This window comes from Panthera uncia, chromosome D1 (assembly GCF_023721935.1).
Source record: "Panthera uncia isolate 11264 chromosome D1, Puncia_PCG_1.0, whole genome shotgun sequence".
NCBI classification, from domain to species: Eukaryota; Metazoa; Chordata; class Mammalia; order Carnivora; family Felidae; genus Panthera; species Panthera uncia.
In genome coordinates, this window is record NC_064808.1 from 32,204,563 (window position 1) to 32,226,874 (window position 22,312).

General features: G+C 36.5%; 2 protein-coding genes across 3 annotated transcripts in view; one reads left to right on the forward strand and one right to left on the reverse strand.

Annotated features, from left to right (window-relative positions):
* The window catches only part of ANO3 (anoctamin 3), a 188,790-nt gene that overhangs the window by 58,390 nt on the left and 108,088 nt on the right, over positions 1-22,312 (reverse strand). Inside the window, exon 13 of the mRNA XM_049649103.1 lies at positions 15,919-15,979. Within this exon, the coding sequence (XP_049505060.1) occupies positions 15,919-15,979 (61 nt within the window). The remainder of the gene's footprint in view (positions 1-15,918; positions 15,980-22,312) is intronic.
* MUC15 (mucin 15, cell surface associated) lies at positions 1,840-14,929 on the forward strand. Of its 2 annotated transcripts, none has more exons than XM_049649092.1 (4): positions 1,840-2,492; positions 9,461-10,191; positions 12,286-12,435; positions 14,553-14,929. In XM_049649092.1, the coding sequence occupies exons 2-4, from the start codon at positions 9,498-9,500 to the stop codon at positions 14,711-14,713; spliced, it is 1,005 nt and encodes a 334-aa protein (XP_049505049.1). In that variant the 5' UTR covers positions 1,840-2,492; positions 9,461-9,497; the 3' UTR covers positions 14,714-14,929. The 2 variants fall into 2 exon arrangements, with proteins under 2 accessions (XP_049505049.1, XP_049505047.1); XM_049649090.1 differs by lacking the exon at positions 1,840-2,492 and adding an exon at positions 4,376-5,657.

Here is a 22,312-nt window from a genome sequence, read left to right on the forward strand (position 1 = left end):
TTCTTTTTCTTAAAGTGCCCATGCCCCTAGGGAGAGACAAAACATAAATTCAATTTATATCTTGTTTCAAACTCAGAACCTGCTATTAATGATCTATTGCAAAAAATTTCCTTTGTGTGACATCAGCATCAGGCATGTGATGCTATAGGATTTGTATATATCTTTTTTATACAAATAAAATATCTTTTTTATATTTTGGATCCAGAGCAATCTTTTAATTTTATTTGAGGCATGGTCCCAAGCTACATTCTGGTTCCATTTTCCGACCCATCGGTGACAATAATGTAACTTTGTGTTCTAGAAACTCCACTTGTTATCAGTTCTACCATTTCAGACAAACAAAGGTTTGCTTCTTCCAGTATATATTACGAGACCTAATGGGTGGGAAGCAATTGGAGAGTGCCAGATGAAAGGTACCATAGTAGGTTAGTACAAAAAAAAATAGGTAGGGCATCACACAATGTGTCATCTCAGCTGGCTTGGCTAATAAAAGTGCCAGCTAATTGTCTCTTACGGCTGTTGAGTCCCTCTGGAGAAACGAGGGCCAAATGGGATTGGTCTTACCTAGAACATGGTGTATACCTGGAAATGTATCTCATGGAGACTTGCTTGTTTGGCAAGAAATTACATTTTAACTCCGACTCAGGTGATTTCACAAAGATTTCTGATCACAACCAAGTGAGCTAAGTAACCACTGAGGTGTTAAATATATGCATTATTTTTATGTTATGACTTTACTTCCAGATGTGCTCATGACAGGAAGGGTAAATAGGGTTTACATCCGGGGTCATTTTAATCAATTGGTGATGGCTGTCAGGAGAGCAGTGATGAAGAGGATTCTGAGGCCATAGGTAGAGTCTCCAGAAAAGAGGGTCATGGGAGATGACTTTGACTCTTACACAGTGAAAGCAGACAGGTATAGCAGAAGTACCTTATAATTTCCATGCCTGGTATAGGCCATAATTACTATGGTCAAGTCAGAAAGTGGTAATGATATTCATATACATATCTAGGAAAATCCCTACGGGTATGGCACACCCAATCCTGCCAAATCATGTTCAGTTCTCTCAATAGACATAAAATTTTTTTTCAGTTGGATTTTTTCCTAGTAACTGACTAATCTGAAAATAACCAAATGAATTCTATTAAGCTATTGCTCAGTAACCAGTTGCTTGATTTAATTTAACTTGCTTTTCTTCATACCAGTGCAGATACAGCTTAAATATCTTTTGAGGGAATGTTTTTTAGGGGTTGGCTTAATTCCTAATGAAACTCTGAAGGGGCCTTTGGGCTTCAGAAAATTTAAAACTATAGCGTTACCTTGTTCTCTCCTGGGCCAATTAACTGGGTAGATTCTTTGCATTCAATTTGAAGCTCCTGTACTCCAGCTAAAGTTTCATTTTCTCTCTCAGCAGTTGGAAACCTATCTCCTTGAACAACAGAAACTAAGCATGAAACTTAGGCATACTGAGCTCAACGGGCCTTGGCTATGGCCCCCAAATACTGGTGTGCAGAATATCCCAGGAACTACAGTTTCACTCGGCTCCCTTTCATAAGCCGTGGAAGGAAGTGAAGGAAGCATGCCAGGTTGTTATTCAACTCCCGTATTTAATCAAACATTGCCCGGGCACTTCTGAAACTCTTCAGCTCCTAAATTGAGAGTAAAAGCAAAGAGAACACAGGATGGAAACTACTTAAACATGAAGGCTCTCAGGATTACTCAGGATTGTGTGGCCATTCTCCCCAAACTCCTAAAGTCAGCAAGAAAGCCCATTTCAGTCCCGGTGGTTATTTCTAACCGAATGCTTCACAGCTTTCTCAAGGATGCCAATACACATTCTTTCACTTTGTGTTAAGTGACCGACTGGTGCCCTGCACATGAGGCCCCTCACTACTGCTCGCACCATGTTTTCTCCATTCAGGTGTTTGGTACCCTACTATGAGAAAGACAGGTTTGTTTATGATCTAAGAAAACATCATAGGACTTGCACAAAGCAACAGGTGCGGGCCATGAGTCATTTTGGTGTCTTCACCTGCAAAGGGGGAAGCCAGCATGTGCCAGAAATTCCTGATACACCAAGGGACATTACCAAAGTCTTTCTCCCTTTTTTTTTTTTTCATTTGGGGCAGGAAACAGATGACCCCTGGTTTGCCACCGCTCAAGAGACCCAGCCTGCCTCAAAGTCAAAATGGACCAACCTATGAAAGCTGGAGGGTTGGGCTTTTTTTTTTTTTTTTTTTTTAAGGCCTGAATGAGGTGATATCTTCATGCTGACAGCTGAGAAGCAGGTCAGTCAGGTTCTTGGGTGCTCTATTACACAAGCAAGATTGGGCCAGCTCCACCAAATTTTGTTTCTGACACCCTCCTGCCCAGTGGGACATTGTCATACTTCACCCCTCTGCTTTCTCTAATCCTCGGCAGACGCATTGCAGCCAGGACAGCTGTCTGTGATATTTTAGTTCCTGTTTGTAAATACCTCCAAAACCTGAAGGTAAGGGTGTGCTGGGTTGCCTGGGATTCTGTCTCTCTTTCTTTCTCTCTCTCTCCCTTACTTTTTCCCTTTGCTTCCCCGCCCCCCCTCATTTATTTACCAAAGAGAATCAAAGCAGGCTCAACTTTTGCCACTCTGGCAAGTAGTTACGGAGATCCTTGAAAAAACAGGTAGTTGTTTTGTTAAGTAATCACCTTCCAAATGAGCATTTGCACCAAGTGACTTAGTTTTTCCAATTACTGCCAAATTTGCTACATGATGAACCAGCTGGAGAGTTAAATAAAAACCTCACTTAAAATGTACATGAATACAAGGGAGAGTTTCCTTAAATCAGATCTTAGTAAAAGTTTCAACATGTCTAAAGTGGAAATGGCAAGAATGTAAACTGATTACTTAGATTTTAATTATGCATTTTGGCTTTAAGTTTCTTGCTAAAGTACTAGAATAAGACAGGTTTTGAAGAACAATCTTTGAATTACAGGCTTCTGTATATCTTTCCAAGGATTTTATTAATCAAAAAAATTGGCAAAACATTGTGTATGTAAACTATTTCACTTAACATGCTATGTGCTTACAGCCGGCAGTCACTGTATACCTAAAACGTTGTTAAGTCAGTTGCTTCAGAACACATCTTATGGAATGAAGGTGTGGATAAAGTTCCTTAAAATTATTTTCAGTTTGTGGTTGTGTAAAAGGCTCCTTTAATTAAAGGGATGCTTATTTACTGCTTAGCCCTTTCTATTTGATCTACTGAGGCATTTTCTACAGACAGTGAAATGTAACAGAAGGCTGAAAACCCCAAGCTTGGGAATTGGGGTCCAGAATATTTCTTTTGGAGACAGTCTTTCTTTCTAAGATTGATACTCTTCCACCTAATTATTTCAGCACTGAAGTTTATGACTAAGAATGCTCACGTGAGCTGGGATCATGACCTAAATATTTTTCCTGGATTTACGCATACCCCAGTCTTTTAATTAGAATTATGTTCACAAACTTGAATTTTTTTTTTCCTAAAGGAAAAGTCATGTTTTTCTTTTCTTTTTAAATCAAATAAAAGTAAATGATACGCCCTAAGGTCCTCAGGTACAATCCTCTGTTCTGGCTACTAAGACTTCTCAAAACCCTTTTATAAAAGAGGCATTTCTAGGAGCATAGTTCATTAGGTCCTCATTTATTGTGGCTTTCATTTAGGAACGGCAAATACTATTGAAGATTGTAAAGGCCACTCAAGAGTAACACTCAGGGTCTGCCTGGGTTATTGGCTGCATGTCAGACTGAATTTCCTAGGACAAAGACAAACAAAACCCATCTGTCTTAATCTGTAGCCTGAGATCTATAATAAGAAACAAGCAAAAGCAACCGAGAGAGAAGAAGCACAGTCCAAGTATTGTTTAGTTATTTCACAGCAGAATCCAGGTTTTCTATTATCCCCTTCGTGTACCTGAACTAACACTGTCCTTTAACAGTTGGATTTTGACTGAGTTTAGAGTAACTAGCATTTCTCTTCCCTTGCGTAGGTGGACCTCGCAGGGTACCTCCTTATTTTTAAAGCTTGGTATAAAATGGGTATGACTCAGTTACAACAGGAAGACTGGGCAGAATAATGACTTTATGCATTTAAGGGGAAGCAAAATTATGCACAGACAGTGTGAATTTGTTTCCCTCAATGGACACGGTTGCCATTTTCTCCCACCACCTCTGCAGCCCTCCATACAAAATTCAAATGTGAAACCACTTTCTAGTGCCAACACCAAAAAACAGGGGAGAAAACTGTGTTCATTTTCTCCACGTACCATAATTATTTTTTAAAAAGTGAAGCTCATACTCTCTGAAAGCATATTTTAAAATTTGTTAACTACCAGAAACGATAAAAATAGTTCAATATATACAGACAGGTTTAGAATCTGTGTTTCAAGTATCACAGAGTGGAAGGAAATCCTCCTCTCTTTTTCTCTTCCCTGTATAATAATTCTAGTCTTAGAGGTTTTTCAAATTTGTAATGGTCTTAGCTCAGTTCCTGTGTTATACAGTCTCCAAATTCCTCTCCTGAGTTCCCACCTAGGGGCAAGAAGGGACAAAGACCGGGAGGGGGAATGATGCTACCTGGTTCTCCCGATTTGCTCTTGCTCTACGATTGTATTTTCTGCCGTCCCATCTCTGTCTGCCTCCACAGGGCACCTGGTTGACAGATGAACTTGGGCACACATGAGCACACCAACCATCATCCAGCATAACTTCACATAACAAGGACACAGCACAGTTTAAATATTTAAACTCTACAGATGGAGAGAGGCTGAGAAAAAAGTGCAAAGAAAAAGAGCACAGATTCCTTTTACTGCCCTTCAGAGCGCCTGTATCACCTCCTTTAGATTTTGCTGCTTACAGTGTGTCTGGTTTAAGTCAGAATGGGGTCGAACTTAACCGACATTTCCTAGTCTTTTCTCCAGCAAAAACCCAGGCCTGGGATTCTGAAGAGCTGATGGTTTCTATTCCTGCCTACTTCTATCCCTTTAAGATGAAGGGACCTGAGTGAGAGGTGTAAACTGTTTCTCTTGGAAAACAAGGAGCAGAAGTGAAGTGTCCTCTGCTTCAGGCTGGGACAACAGGAATAAACTGATTCTGGCGAAAGCCTTACCCATAACTGGAATAAACTGTAAATAGTATTCACGACATACATCGTCTCTCTCTTCTCTTTCTTTTCCCTCGAGATAAATTATAGGCAGTAACAGAAGCCTTGGCTCATTTGGGATATTGATACCTTAGGTTTTCAAGTTACAGTCAAAAGCTGGGTAAAGGGTAGAGAGATCCCCTTGGTGGTTCAATGTTACAAAGTGAGTCAGGAACAACAAAACTCACTTTGCTGACTCTTGATACGTGGATTCTCATTACGGGAAGGGAGTGAAAGCTCATTCCTCATGTAACATGAGAAAATTAGAACAGCTAAGGGCTGTTTTTTCCCCTCTGACCACCACTTCATTAGGATGAAAAAATAACCAGAAAGCCTAGATGTAGGGAAAGCAAGTCAAAATGTATAGTAATTACACAATGGTGGCTAAGTATAATTCGTAAAGAAATCAGACCACTGGAATTAGATAATGAGAAAGGTTATAATGTTTGCTATGAACCTGGCAGAGTTCACAGAAGGATGTTTCTGAAAAGATACATGTAAGTATTTCTAAAACTAAACTGAATTGTATTTTAAATGTGCCAGGTGGAGCATCCATTTAATAATGTGTTGGTGAAAACTAAAGGTCCTGGGGATAAGAACTTGTGTTTTGTTAATTTGTAAACTATATGCTAAAGGCGTTCACCCAGAACCATAGAGACGATTGCTGGCATTTTCTTAAATTGGGATAAAAGTGTATTTAGTGTGTTTGAGAGGTACTTAAGGTAGAAGGCCCTCGTTTTCTAGTGTTTACAGTCATGGTATTATAAACTACTTTGGGTAAAATAATACAATTTGGAGAAGCGGTGCTAAAAATATATTGGTGGGAAAAACTTTCTAAAAAGCAGCTGAATTCTAGATCCTTTTGAAACCAGTTTCTATATTCCTTTGTAACTTCTTTTATGCAGTTGAGTGATTACTAGCTTTAATACTGAGGTTTGAGTCCTAACCTTATCTCTCAGTCATTAGCTCTGTGGTCTTGGTCACAATTACTTACATTTTTAATGCCCCATTTAATTATGTGTAAAACAGGATTGACAATCCTTTCCTCATTGTATGTTTGATTGGTTTGGGTAAGAATTAAATGAGAAAACATGTGAAGCATCTGACTTAAATGCATAACAGTAATATGTTTTCCAATTATGTTAACATTTTTAGGACCTATACCCATTTTCTTGGCTATCACAGAAATGTGAAAAATATAAACAAACAGTATCACAAATATAAACACCTAGGTAATCCCTACCAGGTTAAGAGACAGTATCACAAGCATTCAGAAGTCCCTTCCATGGCTACCTAATCAGTACTGTCTCTTTCCTTCCCACAAGTAACCACATTCCTGACTTTTAACATTCTTTTTAAAAACTTTTGACAGTTTTTACTTGTTTTTGAATTTTACATACACGAAATCACACACTATAACTGGCATTGTGAGCTCTGCATTACATTTGTCATAATCACCTCTGTTGTACATGGTTCTAGTTTGTTAATTTTCATGTATGAATATTTCACAATTTACTATCTGATCTGTTACTGATGGATGTTTAGGCTGGAGACATTTATAAATAATGCTCCTATGAATATTCTTGTCTGCCTGTCTGCCTAGGTTTTTAAGTAGAATTTTTTTAAGTGATAAGCATAAGATATGGCATATATTTGTAAAGCCTTAGAAATCCACAGGTATGAACTAATTACTAAAAGCTTTTGAAAAAATATATATATCAGGATGTAGTATAAATATACTTAAATTGTACCACTATGTAAGGTACTATTAATCAGGGAGAGGGCACTTGAAAGAAAATCAGAGGGAGTACATTGAGGCTCCTCAAACCCTAATAAAAAATTATTAAGGTTGAAAATAATTACAAAAATTTCTGGAAGCGCTCTTAAGAAATGGCAGGTGGGGAGCCTGGGTGGCTCAGTTGGTTAAGCATCTGACTCTTGATTTCGGCTAAGGTCATGATCTCATGGTTCATCAGATCGAGCCCCGTGTCCAGCTAGGTGCTGACAAAGTGGAGCCTTTTTGGGATTCTCTCTCTCCCTTTCTCTCTGCCCCTTCCCCATGCGCGCGCGCGCGCGCGTGCGCGCGCGCACACACACACACACACACACACACACTCTTTCTCAAATAAATAAATAAGCCTTAAAATAACAAAAAAAAAAGGCAGGTAGGTAATACTGGACCTTAAAAATAGCAGTTGCACCTCCCTACCCTGGATGCTGTTAGTGAAAAATAAGCTCTAAGATACAATTCAAAGAGCAGGATATCAGTTTTCAGACTCTATTGTTTGAGGAGGAATAGCCTAATGTTTTTAAAAGAATATTTTAATATTAACGATCTTTCAAATTTTAGCATCTAATTAGGTTGGAGTCAGTAGTCTTGGATTTCAGTGCTACTCTTCCATTCACTAGTTTTCATTACTAGCCACTCTGAACCTCAGTTTCTTCCTGTGCAAAATTAAGATCTTACAAGCATAATTTTTTTGGTCTCCAGGGATCATTGTGAGGATCAAGTAAGACGAAATTGCAAACCCTTTGAAATGTAAGACACAGAAATTATATTCTAATAATAAAAAAATAGAAGTTAATGTCTATTAGCTACTTACTTTAGGTCAGGTATTGTTTAAGGTACTTGTACTTAAATCTTCACTCTTCAGAACACCATTGCGAGGTCAATATGATTATTATGATGATGCTTATTATGTGATTATTTTTCACAGGTTATCCATAATGCAAGTCAGAATTTTAATATAAATCTAATTTTAAAACCTTGTCCCTATATCCTGCTATCTGTGAACTATGGCATTTCCACACTTCAGAGGCAGAAGATTATGCCTGGATAAGAGAACTGTACAAGGGTTTCAACCCCCAACTCTGCTACTATCTGGCACCGTCATTTTTCCACACATGCTCCCAGCCAGATTCTTCATTTACACAGTAAGGGGATACAAGGAAAAAATATCCTAAAATCTAAAAGTCTTTCTGAATTTCCCTAATTTGGGATTCATAGGAAGAAGGGCATCATGAAGTGAAAAGTATTGTCAAAAAAGGGATGTTAATTTCAAATTCAAATAATTCAGATTAGGTGCTAGTGAAATATTTTCAAGTGGATTTCCTGACTGATTCACTTGAAAGTGGTATGTTTACAGTACAATCAGCAACATCATTTTCATCATAAATATTCCAAGTTACATCTTTATAAAGAACATATTTTCTTAAATAGGTTAAACAAATCAGCCAGCTCTACATGTCCCATATTTACAATGCTTTACTTAGCAATCTATTTATAATATTCCATATACATATGAACTCTATGTATATGTTCATAGTTCGTACATATATTTCAACTTGTCCCAAGCTAAATGATCTTTCAAATAGTGGAATAGTGGTGTATGGCTTGACAAAGTTTTGGCATGGCACTTCCTTAGAAGAAAGAAGAAAGAAATATTATACAGAATATAGAACTCACTCTAGTTTTAGTACATAATCCAAACAAAATAAACTTTAAGAACAAAGAGTATGGTATTATCAATTTAGTGTTACGTATCTAGATCCTTATCACTTAAAAAGATTTTTGGGGGGCACCTGGGTGGTTCAGCTGGAGAAGCATCTGACTTTGGCTCGGGTCACGATCTCACCATTCTTGAGTTCAAGGCCCTTCGACAGGCTCTGTTCTGACAGCTGGGGCAGAGCCTGGAGCCTGCTTTGTATTCTGTGTCTGGCTCTTTCTCTGCCCCTCCCCCACTCGCACTCTGTCTCTCTCAAAAATAAATAAAAACATTTTTAAAAATTTTAAAAAGTTTATTTATTTTTGAGACAGAGAGAGAGAGAGAGAGAGAGAGAGAGAGAGAGGGAGAAAGAGAATCTGATGCAGGCTCTGTATCAGCACAGAGCCCCAGGGCTCGAATTCACAAACTGTGAGGTCATGATCTCAGCAGAAATCCAGAGTATGATGCTTAACCTACTGAGCCACCCAGGTGTCTCAATCCTCATCACTTTAAAAATGTAGATCCATTTTGGGGCGCCTGGGTGGCGTAGTCGGTTGGGCGTCCGACTTCAGCCAGGTCACGATCTCGCGGTCTGTGAGTTCGAGCCCCGCGTCAGGCTCTGGGCTGATGGCTCGGAGCCTGGAGCCTGTTTCCGATTCTGTGTCTCCCTCTCTCTCTGCCCCTCCCCCGTTCATGTTCTGTCTCTCTCTGTCCCAAAAATAAATAAAAAACGTTGAAAAAAAAAATGTAGATCCATTTTTAAAAATTTGCTATTTTGTTGAATAATTCAGATGCTTGTTCTTTTTTTCTTTCAGATTCCCCTTAATTACACCAGTACCAAAAAAGGCTACAATGTTGACCTCAGCCAAAATTCTGTTGATTTCAAAAATGTTTAGTTTACTACTAATTGAAAGCCTTGGGGAAGAAGGTCCAGAAATAAACACAACACAAAGCATTGCAGCAGGCTTAAAAGCGATGCAAAATGCATCTGTTCCTTTGGAAAGTGATGCAAATTTAAGCTCAGATAAAGAAAATAGAGAAACCTCCAATCCCAAGACAAGTAATTCCTCTCTTTGGGATCCATCAAATAAAAACCATGGAACAACAGAGGTCTTTGGCAATTCATCGACAAACAACTTTTCTGGGAATCCAAGATCCACACCTACGCTTCCCACAAATCCTCCCTCGATCCAAGGCTTTGTTTCTAAATTGCCTCAGAACTCATCTATAGCAGACGAAAATCCTCAGCCTGTCTCGGCACCTCCTGATGCTACATCTGCTCTATCTTCAGAAAAGTTCACTTGGTCTTCAGCCAGTGATACCATGAAAACTCCTGACAACAGTTCCATTTCAATTAGCATCCTTCCTGCAGCACCAAACACCACGTCTGCGTCCCCCATGATAACGGAACCAGAAGAATGGCTCACCACAACCAGTGATAGCTTCGTAGGGTTTACTCCTTATCGAGAAACAGCCACTCTACAGCCCACCTTAAAGTTTACCAATAATTCGAAATTCTTCTCAAACACATCAGACCCCCAAGAAGGTAAATATAAATGGATTTAACTTTCTTTTTGTGTGAAATTGAATCTCGAACTAAGTCATGTAGATTATATCTCAGGAATGTGCCATATTAAAACAAACAAAAAAACAAACAAACAAAAACCGGGAAGTCAGCAATAGCAGACATGGTTCTCACTTTGAGGGGGTGACCATGATATTCGTTGGAAATAGTGAAGGGATTTTAGGGCTTAAGTCAGCATGCACTAGTCACTGTTGTATGGAAACGTAAGGAGACAGTGGGACAAATTTAAAAGGAGTTTGGGTTGAAAAGGAATAGAGACTGAGGTAGTGGTACAGTTTTGAGATGCTAGGTAACAGTTTTCACTGTATCTTAGAAAGCTACCTGAAATTTCCCATGCTTTTAGGAATAATATACAACTGAACTTTAAAAACATATGTATGTGAAAATTGAAATAAATGAATTTATAAGTTATCTGATACCACAGAACAATCACAGGAAAAAAGAACACTGATATATATTTTACATGTAAATAAACTCAACCAAAGAAGATCCTCCTGAATTTTTAAGTTGGTACCTAATGAACACCATCAAAATTGAATACAGCTGTGAGTGTCACAAGAAAATTGTTTCATGGGAACATTTTAATAATTCATTTAGGGATTATGCCAAGCTTTAAAACGTAAAGCTTTAAAACGTTATCTAATATTTAATAAAAATACATAATCTTTTATTTTTTCAGGTCTAACCAAGTGTTTATTTTCCTGAAATTTTTAAACAATACTTTTTCCCCCATGAATTCAATGATTTCCAATACAACTTGTTTCCAGATTATATTAATGATGTAAACACTAAATCACACATACACATTCCTACTTGAAAGTTGTTAGCTTACAGGAAAAGTTTTAAATTCTGAAATCTAGGCTTTGAAATAGCACTGCAACTAATACATTGTGTACATATATATTCATTTTAGCTATAATTTTAACACATACTCTTATTCGTATCCTCTCTGATATTACATCAGAAAGATTTTTAATAAATATTCTCTCTCTTTTGTCTGTCTACACTCAATATATATACTGAGAATGCTGAGTACTTATGTCTACCCTTACTCTTTAATCAAAAGAAAATTACTTAACTTTGCTTTACTTTTATTTTATTAATAATTTTGCTCTAAAGCTTCCAATGTATAGGTAATTTTTTTATAAGTGGGCTTTAATACAGAATTACAGACTTTATAAGACCCCTTAATTAATAAAACTAATTAATTTTATCCACTTAATTAATAAATTTTTTTAAAAACTGAAAATACAATATACTAAATATGAGTTCAGGGAGCATTACATAGTTTATTGATAACTTAGTTTAAGATAGGGTACTTGGTGAAAGGGATGATTGAGTAAAATTTTGAACCCCAGACCTACACATCTGTTCTTAATATGCAAGACATTGAAAACATCTTGCTTATGATCTGTTTGTTGTATCTGGAAATATCCTGTATCAGGATACACTGCTTTTTTCCTTATAATGCCTTTTCTGTTAGGGTTTTGTGGGTTCATTTTCTATTACCCACTTATTCCCATTAGCTTTTTATTTTTCAATTATTATAGAAACAAGCTCAAAGTTCATTTCATCATTAAAGTTCATTAGAGATTCAGAATTGATTAAAAACTTAATATGGCAGTCCATAGAGAAATCAGATCTTAATGGAGCATACACATGGCATTTCAGTACTATTGTTGTTTATAAAGGAAAGAAAGACAGTTATAAAACTAAGAAGTATTTCAAGGTAATTCAAAATTTGAAGTGTGGTTTTATCGGGAGGTATATCTGCCAATATATCCCAAATACTCAGTATTCCATACAATATATACACACACACATCACCATTATCTAATTAAATATATATATATATATATATAGTTTTTAATTAAATATATATATATATATATAGTTTTTAATTATATATATATATATATATATAGTTTTTAATTATATATATATATATATTGTTTAAACAGTCTTTGTTATAAAGTCCACATGTATATATTTCTCTTCTTTGAAAATTTATTTTCTATTTCTTTATCTGTTAATTATTTTTTCTTTGTTCTCTAGAGAATAAAAATACAGGAGTAGTATTTGGGGCCATTTTAGGTGCTATTCTGGGTGCTTCATTACTTAGTCTTGTTGGCTACTTGCTGTGCGGAAAAAGGAAAACAGATTCATTTTCCCATCGGCGACTTTATGATGACAGAAACGAACCAGGTAAAACAACTTTTAGAACTTCACTACATACAGTGGTTTTAATTAAAAGGGGATGATAATGTTCACTACCTTACCTAGAAGGGATTCAGAGATTCATATGACAAAAACAGACCAAAGATTTATTATGATCTCTCTCTGTTTCTCAAAGACCATAACCAAAATAATTATGGACCTGTGGGTGGAATTTGGAAACCATTTGGAACTGTGGTTCATTGCATCACAATTACTTTTAAATAAACCAAATCCCAGAACCTGAAACATGTCTATAAAATTGGAAGATAATGGCATGCTATTAAGGAAAAAATGGCCAGTGTTGTTAGCAATAACTGCAAAGCCATTCTTTGTCATGTTGGATCTCTTAGCAGCAGGAATTTGAACAATGACTTCTTGTTTTTATTTATTTATTTTTTAGAGAGGTTGGTGGGCAGGGAGGACTGAGGAGGAGAGAGACAGAGAAAGAAAGAGAGAGAGAATCTCAAGCAGGCTCCACACTCAGCAAAGAGCCTGATACAAGGCTTGATCCCATGACCTAAGTGGAAATCCAGGAGTCAGACACTCAATAGACTGAGCCACCCAGGTGCCCCTGAACAATGACTTATTCTAATTTGGAGTTCTTCTAAAGTTTACACAGATACAGTTGCCCTCAATCAATTATTTTAATAAGTCTCTAAAACAGAATCTATAAAGAGTTGTCTATTTGGGTACATAAAGTCACAGTAATTCAGGAATTTTTCACTCATGTGATAGCAAAGACCAACCATAGCATCTATGAAAAAGAAATTTATCTGCTAAGAATAAAGCACTGAATTTGTTCTTAATGCAATAATACTAATTAGAATAGAAATCAAATAACTTCAAATGATTGATTCATTTTTTTAATACTACAGGAAAAAAATATGTTTTCTGGTTTACATAAGGGATGCTTGCCATGATAAAAACAAAAACAAAAACAAAAACAAAAACAAAAAAACTAGTTAAATGCCCCTGGTACATCCTGTTGAGAAAGTCTTTTGATTTTAATAAGTTCAGATCACGACTGACATATTGTTCATCTTCAGAACCAAATCTGTTAATTGAAAATTTAACTTAATTCTATTCTGGGGGTTTCCAGCAATCCATATAAAATGAAAAGTGGCACTTTTCCAAATTAAAGGATAGGATTTCAAAAACAGGGGTATCCAACTTTTTTTTTTCTTAACACCAGAATCTTTTCTTTATCTGTTATCAGAAGCAAAAGCTCAGTCTATCAAACTGATACAATTTAAGATGTGATTGAGGCAGAGGGGAATAACTCAATCATATCACCAGCTTTACTCTTTCAAGACAGCTCCCCCAGGTTACCAGGAACCCAGTTTGTAAACAGATGGCTTAAAGAATAGCTAGAATATGAGACTACCTAAATGAATAATTAGATCACTAATCTAATTAGAAATTAGTCACTGCTTTAATGTTTAAAGGTACCTAGTACATGCCAAGTTCTCTTTGAAAATAAACTCAAGATCATTAAGATAGTAATAATTGGCTATTCGTTAAAAAAGTAAAAAATAATCTCTTATAACGTTAATCAGAATCGTCAAGTGCATGATAACTAGGATCTATCATAAAGAAACATAAGCTTTTACAGATAGTTTTCTTCTGTCTCCATCTTCCCTGGCTCAACCATAAAAATGCTGAGACACTTAGTAAAATCATGACTCTGATTTAAAATTAATGCTCTTCACTTTTTAAAAATTATTTTTTGCACCAGAAACAAAAATTCTGAACATGTTGACAATGCTTTAAATTCACAAGATTCAAAAATCAATGAGACATATGTCTATACTTCTTCATGAAAAGTATTGCTCTCCTTTTGTTGTGATTTCTCCTTTATTTCCTTTATTTTTGGTCCATTGGCAGCAAAATTATTTTACAAGTTAAACTGTTCTCTTAGTCTTGGAAAGAAATGTGTATTGAAAAATATGCACTCGTTTAAATTTCAAACCTAGTGTCTGAAAAGCCCATATAACAGATGTACTTAACCTACTCATCTAGAACAATTTCTATAGTCTGGCAGATGCCTCAGCATGCATTCTCCAGACTGTTACCATAAAATAATTATTTTTTGGTTACTTTTTTAGTTCTGCGATTAGACAATGCACCGGAACCTTATGATGCGAGTTTTGGGAACTCTAGTTATTATAACTCAACTATGAATGATTCATCTATGCCAGCAGGCCGAGAAAATGCACGTGACGGCATTCCTATGGATGACATACCTCAACTTCGTACCTCGGTATAAAACAGAGGGAAGGCTTCTGACGGCAAATGATCGCCTACATCCTAGTCTTTTCACAAACCCATCCTCCAAAAGCTGAAGCAAGATCACTGTCATGTGGCCTGTGCCAAGGAGAACCATAAAAGCAAGAGACTAGTAGCAGAAACATAGACGATAATCTGAAAGGTTTCCTTTCTTACCATTTTTGGCTGTGCTGAATCATCTACTGAGTAACCTTAATTTGTATTTTGGTCTATTTTGTTGTTAGTAGGAAACGTTTGTGGGAATCAGGTGAAACTAAAGAGTTTCACCATGACTGCCCTGCCTGATAATTTAATTAACCCTATACTCCTAATGCCATACATCAAGATTGTCACTCTCTTCAAGGAACAATGGAAGAGTAATTTATTTTTAATTTTGACTTAAAACAAGAAAGAGTATACAGAGTTTCTGTGCCTGGGAAATTAAAGTAATAGGAGTGAGAGATTGTTCTCTAGTACATTTAGCTTTCCTATATCAGCACATCCATGGTAAGCCCCTTGAGTTGCCAAGTTGACAATGACATTGCCTTCAACAGGGCCATGGTTGGAAAACTGACCCTAACCAGGAAAAGAATCACTTCTCTTCAAAGAGTGGGAAATTCTAAACTGTTTTATTTTAGGCCTCAATTAATTGGGTGCTTTAAAGACTCAATGAGAATCATGGGGGGAAAAGTCAGCCAAAGCATATATTTGTACATAATTTTTACAGTTTTAAGATGTTAAATAAAAGCAAGATTTATTATGTACTAGGTATCATTGCTTGATCATATATGGGATAGATTCTGTATCTCTAAGTGTATAAAGTATAAGGTTAAAAAATTGATGAATGGAAATATTACACAAACAAAAATTTTTGAGCATCACTTTTACAAGCAGAAATACAATAAGTGTCATTTGGATTCATATGACATCTTTCAGTCATATGCTAAAGTTTGTTCTTAATTACCACCTACCTTCGGCAGGAAAAATACACTTCTTAGTATAGGAAGGTTGAGGTTTTAGGGACTAGAGGATTAGATCAATAGTTAAATTCCCAAAGAAGCACTGAATGTGTGAAGAGGGCAAACAAAGCAAGAGGTCTCACTGTTAAATGGACATGTGTGTGCCTGCACATGTGTGTGTGAAGAAACACAGCAGTAGCCTCAGAAGTTAAGTAACAGGAATTAAGTAACAGAAGAACTTACTTACCCCATATTGCCATAAAAATAGCAAAGAAGACCGTTCCTCCATTATCAAACAAATATGTCACCTTAATGGAAAACAAAGGAAAAATATTAGTCACATATTGATTATAATAATCTAGTGATTGCCATCTACATTTAGATTCTATGATTTTTTTTCCAAAAGGAATCACATTATTTTATGATTTGTAAATATGAGATATGAGATCCTTTCATGGGTCCTGAAACTGTTTCATATGATTTTCTCTTTGGGGAGATGTAAGGGATCAGCATTCCCCTCCCCCCTTTTCTTCTTTCTTTCCTTTTCTTCCCTTTGGACTTCACCTTCAATTTCTGCTTAGAAGTGGCTCTAGTACCCTGAGGAAGTATTTGTGGGGCATAGATGGTCAAGGTAAAGTTAGCTTTTCAGTTGAGGCATACCTAGCTGCACTTCCTGTCAGCAAAACGTCCAGGACTGAGGAAGTTGCAAAATGAAGAATTCCACCTATGAGCCAGAACTTTCAGTGGAAAGTATCACAGTGCTATCCCTACTTTCTGACATCTTTCAGAATGTGCCATGGGTCCAATAGTGGCTATGAGTTGTTTTTTTTTTTAAGAAGTTTCATGTATCACTTAAGATTTAGGATATAGTCCGAGTGTTTTTGAATCAGACATTATCTGAATTTTAATAAAGAACAAAAAATTGTATTACTGAATACAATATTCATGGTTGCAAAGATTGATTTTAATAAATTGCAAATTCAACTTACCTTTGCTTCTTTTCATTTGCATAATGCCCTCACTATACTTATAGTGAGGGATATTAAAACAGTATAGCCAAGGCAATATATATTTGACAGTCATATAAATACTATAGAAACTATAGGGAGAAGAGGGATACTATCCTCACAGGAGAGAAAGGCCAAATAAGGGCAAAAGAACATTATTATAAGGGAAGTGGGAATAGAATGGCGTTTGTTTTGCTCAGTCTACAGTCTAGAGACTGGTCAGTGGGAGCATTAAAACAATATTGATATGTATTTTAATTGTAACATCTGGAACACTCTGCAAAACAATATGTAAAACAGATAAAGGTAGGGTGTGTTTTCCTGTGATAGAATGCTACTGAAAATATCATTATACAACACATGTGCTCCTTTCGAAGGTTTGTGGGTAGGTGCAAGATGTCCTGGATGGCCCTGAACTTCTATGATGAGGTTTGGGAGTTCTAAAAATGTTATGTGAGTTGGTTTTCACAAGAGTCATCACTATATATTATGTACAGGAGAGAAAGGGGCCATAAAGAAATTCTCCTACAGTGCTCATAAAATTACACCCAGTGGGGGAATCCAGCGTTTCTGTTTCCAAAGGCATCCCATGGAGACACCTGCTGTTGCCAAGCAGCTGAACAGCTGTCTGCTTTCCTTTATAACAGACTTAGTGCAGGAAACAGCCTCTTAGAGTGTTAGAACAGAGACTTTACACATGGGGACTTAAAGGTCACTAAGGAATAATGGCTCTCTCCTGCTCCAGAAAGAGCAGTCCTTTTAGAAAAGTGGCAAATGAAAAGCCATGCTTAATAATTGTGTGGTATGAATATGATTTGTTATAGTTTATGCAATGTTTTCCCTAAAAATGTTTTTCATTTTATTTCTTCTAAGTTTGTTTACAAATCTTTCAGGTACCTTTTTTTTTACTCCATAAATTAAACATGAATGATTTAGAAATACATCCATTAGGCACAGCAAGGTATACATGTAATCCTCATGTAATGTCAGATTCCATGTATGTAATGGGAGATTAAGCTAAAATGGGAGTTAATGGAAAACTTGAGAACTTATCCTAAGGAGGAGTATAAAAGTATAAAATCCTTGTGTGAGAGCCACTAAGATATTACAGGTGGGATGCACTATGATGTGGGGGGCCACAGACACAATAAGAGCAATCTGATGCCTGTGGTTATAGCTTGAGGTGCTAAGGGTTGCATTGAGGGTGTTGATATAAGAGCTGTTGAATGAAAACAGGGAACAGGGAGAAGAAAGAGTCAAGCATAGCATGGATGGCTCAAGCTCAGCGGATGATTGGCAGGAGAATAAAGGGGGAAAGAGGCATTCTGCTCAATAGGAAAGGATCGCTTGCCCTATAAAAGAAAATTCCAGATGAAATCTCAAAAAAAAAATTCCCAAAACAGAATAGACTTTTCCAAAAGCAAAAGGAAGTTTGTCTTATCTACAAGTGTATGTTTGCAATGACTTATTTTATGAGAAAAACAGCTCCCCTTTATGCACAGGAGGACCTATGGACAAGCATTTTATTCAACATCGTTGATGTGAATAGGAATAATATATAAAGACAGAAGCAAACTGAACCTCAAACAAAACTGTGTTGAAGCACAAATTCTCCGTTATCTTTGACATCTCATTTCTCTTGGAGAGTTGAGTGTGGCTAGAAACCAATAAATGTGGGTATTGTTCAGAGGTAAATTTCTTACTAGGTTGGAAGCTTACAGACTATTCCTTTTCTGCTGTAGTTGCTGGGTCTGTCTCTAAAATTGTTTGACGGGTTCAGAGGAGCATAAGCATGTGGAAACTGCCACTGATACTCCATTAAAGCCCCTGTGGGCCAAGGAGAACAGGCACTTCTTGGGCAGATTCAACCTTGCAGACCAGGCTATTATGTGCAAAGAGGAGAAAGGAGTTGGAATTTAGGCTGGAGTTCATGCCTCTCTCACTTCCTCAGTCCTTCATTCTCAGACAGGGCAAAATCTGTGTAACTGCCTATGTCCACTGCACCTGATTACAAGCTGCATCAAACATGGAAACATCAGTAGTCCACACCCAACCTCCTCTCCATTCCTGATCCATTATTATTTAGGGCAATATCTTTGTTAAATGTGGTCCTAGAAATCAACTAAGGAGCTTGTTAACATGCAGAATTCTAAGACTTATCTTGACCAATCGATTCTGAATTTTAGGATTTGGGGCCCAAGAATCTACTTTTTAACAAATGTCTTATGTGATCCCATACCCACTTTTCTATGAAGTTTCTTAAAGAAAAAATACTCTGTCCTCTTTCTATTGTAGCTTCAATATAAATATATGGTCTGAGCTCATATTTGGTATTGAGTAAAAGTTTATTAAGTTAAAAAAAACCCAGAAACTAATAACTATTATGAACAAGGCTCACCTCGAGGGTTGAGGCACTTTTAAAATTATATGAGAAAACAATGCAGAACTCTTCTATCCAATGATAGCACCTTAAACGAAAAATCCTACCATAATGCGAACGACATTGTGGTGTTAGGTGCTTTTAAATAAATGTGCAAACATCACTGAATTACTTAATTGCAAAAATTTCTTAATTACCATATTTTTAAGGATTAAAGTTGAAAATAATCATCAAAGAAAATGTTAATGTACTTAAATAAAATTTTTATCATATGATGGGACCATTTTTGTTCCATGAAATACATCCTTTAAATTATTAAAATAATTACATGTACACATGCATACTTTTCAATAAAATGACAGATTTAATTTTCTGTTACTTGTCACAAGCGGTGAATGACTCCACAAGAAATTAGCAAGTTTCTAGAAGACGTGGCCAGATGATCCTAGATTGTCTGGCCTGTATTTTGGTAATCATCTGTTCCTTTATTTCTGACACTTCCCTTCAAATAACTTCTAGATGTGTAAGTTTATAAAACATTTCTAAAAAAGAACATTATTTCCATCAATGAAAGAATAGTAATTCTTATTTTTAATGTATAAAACGAGTACTTACATTTTATCTTAGTCAGAGAAACATATATAATACATATTAAATATTTCTTCCTGGTGGCGTTTATTTCTTGCATTGTTCCAGAACACAATATTCTCCTCTGCAAGGTAACTTTTCCACCTTCCTTAAAATAGTTATTAACTGAATTCTTTCTTAGTCATACCTGTCCCTATACATACTCTTTTCTACTAATATTGCATAATGACAAAACGCCTCCTATATTTAGTGTTTCCTTTGACAGTTTCTTTGCTTTATCACTCTGCCATTAGGGGTGTTTCTTATTTTTAGTGTTCAGATACTGCTAGTGTGTTTTACTAACTCTGTACAAGTAAAAGTAGAAGTAAAATATATATGGATTTGTTGGTATCCCTAAGGCTGTCATATATCCTTGAAATGCATGGGTTAGGAGGACATGTATCTCTACATCTCATAACTTTAATATGTGGCTTTTGCAAAATGTATTGAGAAAATGCTTCCCAAAACAAGACATCTTTGTGGAACACTTAAACAAATTCAAAACTAAGTATAATTTTATAAACTAAACTATAAACAAAACAGATTTTCCTATGCCTTGTATTCACAATGAACTATCCAGAAGCTAATTTTACTAGGTTTGGTCTTGTAGTAGGGTATGGAGTGACTTCTGATTTTATACTCTGCCTCATCAAACTTCATTGTATAGAGACCTCTACTTTGAACAAGATGGAGTAACTGAGATTGATTTTATCCCCATTCTGGAAACAACAAAAAATGCACAAAATACATAAGCAACAGATTTCAAGACAGTGGATACTAGGTAGGAAGAGCCATTAATGATCCTTGGGAGGAAGGAAACACGTGAGGTGAGCATTACAACTGCCTCAGATTACTGCACGGAAAGAGTTCGTAGGATGTAAACATGGGCACCCCAGACAGTGCCCAGTGAGCGTGTCCGTGAGGAAACCTCTTGAGGAAAGAACCACCTGAAAGGATTATTAGTGAGCCCATTCCCACCAGCCAGACTGGAAATCCTCTATTTGCAGTGCAGTTGCTACAGTACACGGCCAGATCTTGCTTTCATTGCGAGGAAAAAATCATGCTAGTTACAGTACTGCTATGAACCTACCTTACAAATCTTAAAAGCAAGACCTGGGGCACCTGGGTGGCTCAGTTAGTTGAGCATCTGACTCTTGATTTTGGCTCAGGCCATGATTTCAGGGTTCATGGGATGGAGCCCTGCATTGGGCTCTACACTGACAGCACAGAGCCTGTTTGGGATTCTGTGTCTCCCTCTCTCTCTGTCCCTCCCCTGCTTAGGCTCTCTCTCTCTCTCTCAACATAAATAAAACTTAAAAAAAAGCAAGGTCCAAAAGGACCAAATTATTTCCAAGTAACTAAATTATAATACCTCTACACATCTATTAGAATAGTTAGAATAAAAAAGACTAGCCATTCTGGGGATTAATGACTGTATGGAAAACTGGAACCCTCATATACTGTGGATTGGAATGTAAAATGGTATAAATGCTTTGGAAAACATTTTGGCAGTACCTCAGAAGGTTAAACACCCACCTATCATATAATCTAATCATTTTAGTCCTAGGTTTTTACCCAAGAGAAATAACAGTGCCTATATGGAGATTTGTAGATGAATGTTCAGAGCAGCTTTAGGTAAAATGGTAATTCAAAACAACCCACGGGTCCATTAATAGATAAACAGATAGACAAATTCTGGCATAGCTGGGTAATGCAATACTCCTCAGCAATAAAAAGAAAAGATCTACTGATAAATGTTACAACATGGTTGAATCTCAGAATAACTATGCTGTGTGAAAGAAACCAGAAAAAAACCCACAAACTGTATGATTCCATTTACATAAGAGTCTCTAGAAAATACAAACTTTTCTATAAAGACAGAAAGCAGTTGGTTGCCTGGACACAGGGGTGGAACTGGGGAGGAGAGGGAGGCAGGGATTACAAGAGGCCATGAGGAAACTTTTGGAAGTGATTATATGTCCATTATCCTTCTTGGGGTGATGGTTTCACAGGTGCATATATAATGTCAAAATGTGTCAATTTACACACTTTAGATGTGTACATATCATTATATGTTAATTATACTTCAATGAAACTTTTAAATATAAACAATAATCATTGTAAAATTCAGTTTCTCAAACTTGTATGCACATGGGAATCATCTGGGAAGTTTTAAAATAGATGGATGTCTATGTTCCAAACCCAAGATACTGATTTAATTAATTACTCTGGGGTATGGCTTGGGCTTCAGAAGTTTTAAGAGCCTTCAGGTTATCCTAATAGGCAGCGACTTGAGAATTTTTAGTATGTTGTTTCCTTTCTTTTGTAAAATTAAAGTATTGGGGTTTTTTGTTTGTTTTTATTTTTTATTTAGAGAAAGAGAGAGCATGAACTGGGGACTGGGGCAGAGGGACAGAGAGAATCTTAAGTGCAGGGCTCGATCCCATAACCCTGCGATCATGACCTGAGCTGAAATCAAGAGTTGGATATTCAATCGACTGAGCCCCAGGTACCCCTAAAATTAAAAGTGTTGTAATGAGTATTCATGGATGATGGAAATTTAATCATTAGCAAGAGATATAATCATCTTCTCCTAAAAAGAATCTAGATGTCATTCCAAGTGGAAG